The sequence below is a fragment of the Nestor notabilis genome, unplaced genomic scaffold, assembly GCF_000696875.1.
Source record: "Nestor notabilis isolate BGI_N333 unplaced genomic scaffold, ASM69687v1 scaffold22203, whole genome shotgun sequence".
NCBI lineage: Eukaryota > Metazoa > Chordata > Aves > Psittaciformes > Psittacidae > Nestor > Nestor notabilis.
The window spans coordinates 3529-3942 of record NW_009920885.1 but is presented as its reverse complement, the minus strand read 5'-3'; the positions used below and the strand labels follow the sequence as shown (position 1 = coordinate 3942).

General features: G+C 65.7%; 1 protein-coding gene across 1 annotated transcript in view; it reads left to right on the top strand.

Annotated features, from left to right (window-relative positions):
* PCSK7 (proprotein convertase subtilisin/kexin type 7) overlaps positions 1–414 on the top strand; it is a gene marked incomplete at both ends in the record, with an annotated part of 11394 nt that overhangs the window by 9143 nt on the left and 1837 nt on the right. Inside the window, one exon of the mRNA XM_010010896.1 lies at positions 1–48. This exon is cut by the window's left edge and continues 4 nt beyond it. Within this exon, the coding sequence (XP_010009198.1) occupies positions 1–48 (48 nt within the window). The remainder of the gene's footprint in view (positions 49–414) is intronic.

The following is a 414-nucleotide window of genomic DNA, read 5'->3' as shown; positions in this document are numbered from 1 at the left end:
GCCGGAGCGTCCCGCGGCTGCCACGGGAGCTGGAGGCCGCCTGGAACGGTGAGAGCACGTGCTGTGCACACCAGGGCCATGTCCAGCCCGTGCCCGTGGCGTGGGGCAAAGCCGGGTGTGCCGACAGCCCGGGGCTGCGTGAGGGCACCAAGGGGTTAAGCATCGGGCTGCCTGGGCTTCTTCCTCTCTCCCTCCTCTCCCTTCCCCAGGGGAGCTGTGTGGGTTGATGCGGTCCCCTCCCCATAACTCCATCCCATGGAGCGATGCCTTTGCAGAGCCAGACAGGCATTAGGGAGTGTGGCCGGGCTGGGCAGCAGCCAGACCTGCTCCTCTGGCTCTGACCATTTTAGGTAATGCTCCAGCTCCTGACTTGGCCTCCCTCTGTCCACATAAACAAGGCGCTGCTCTGGCCGC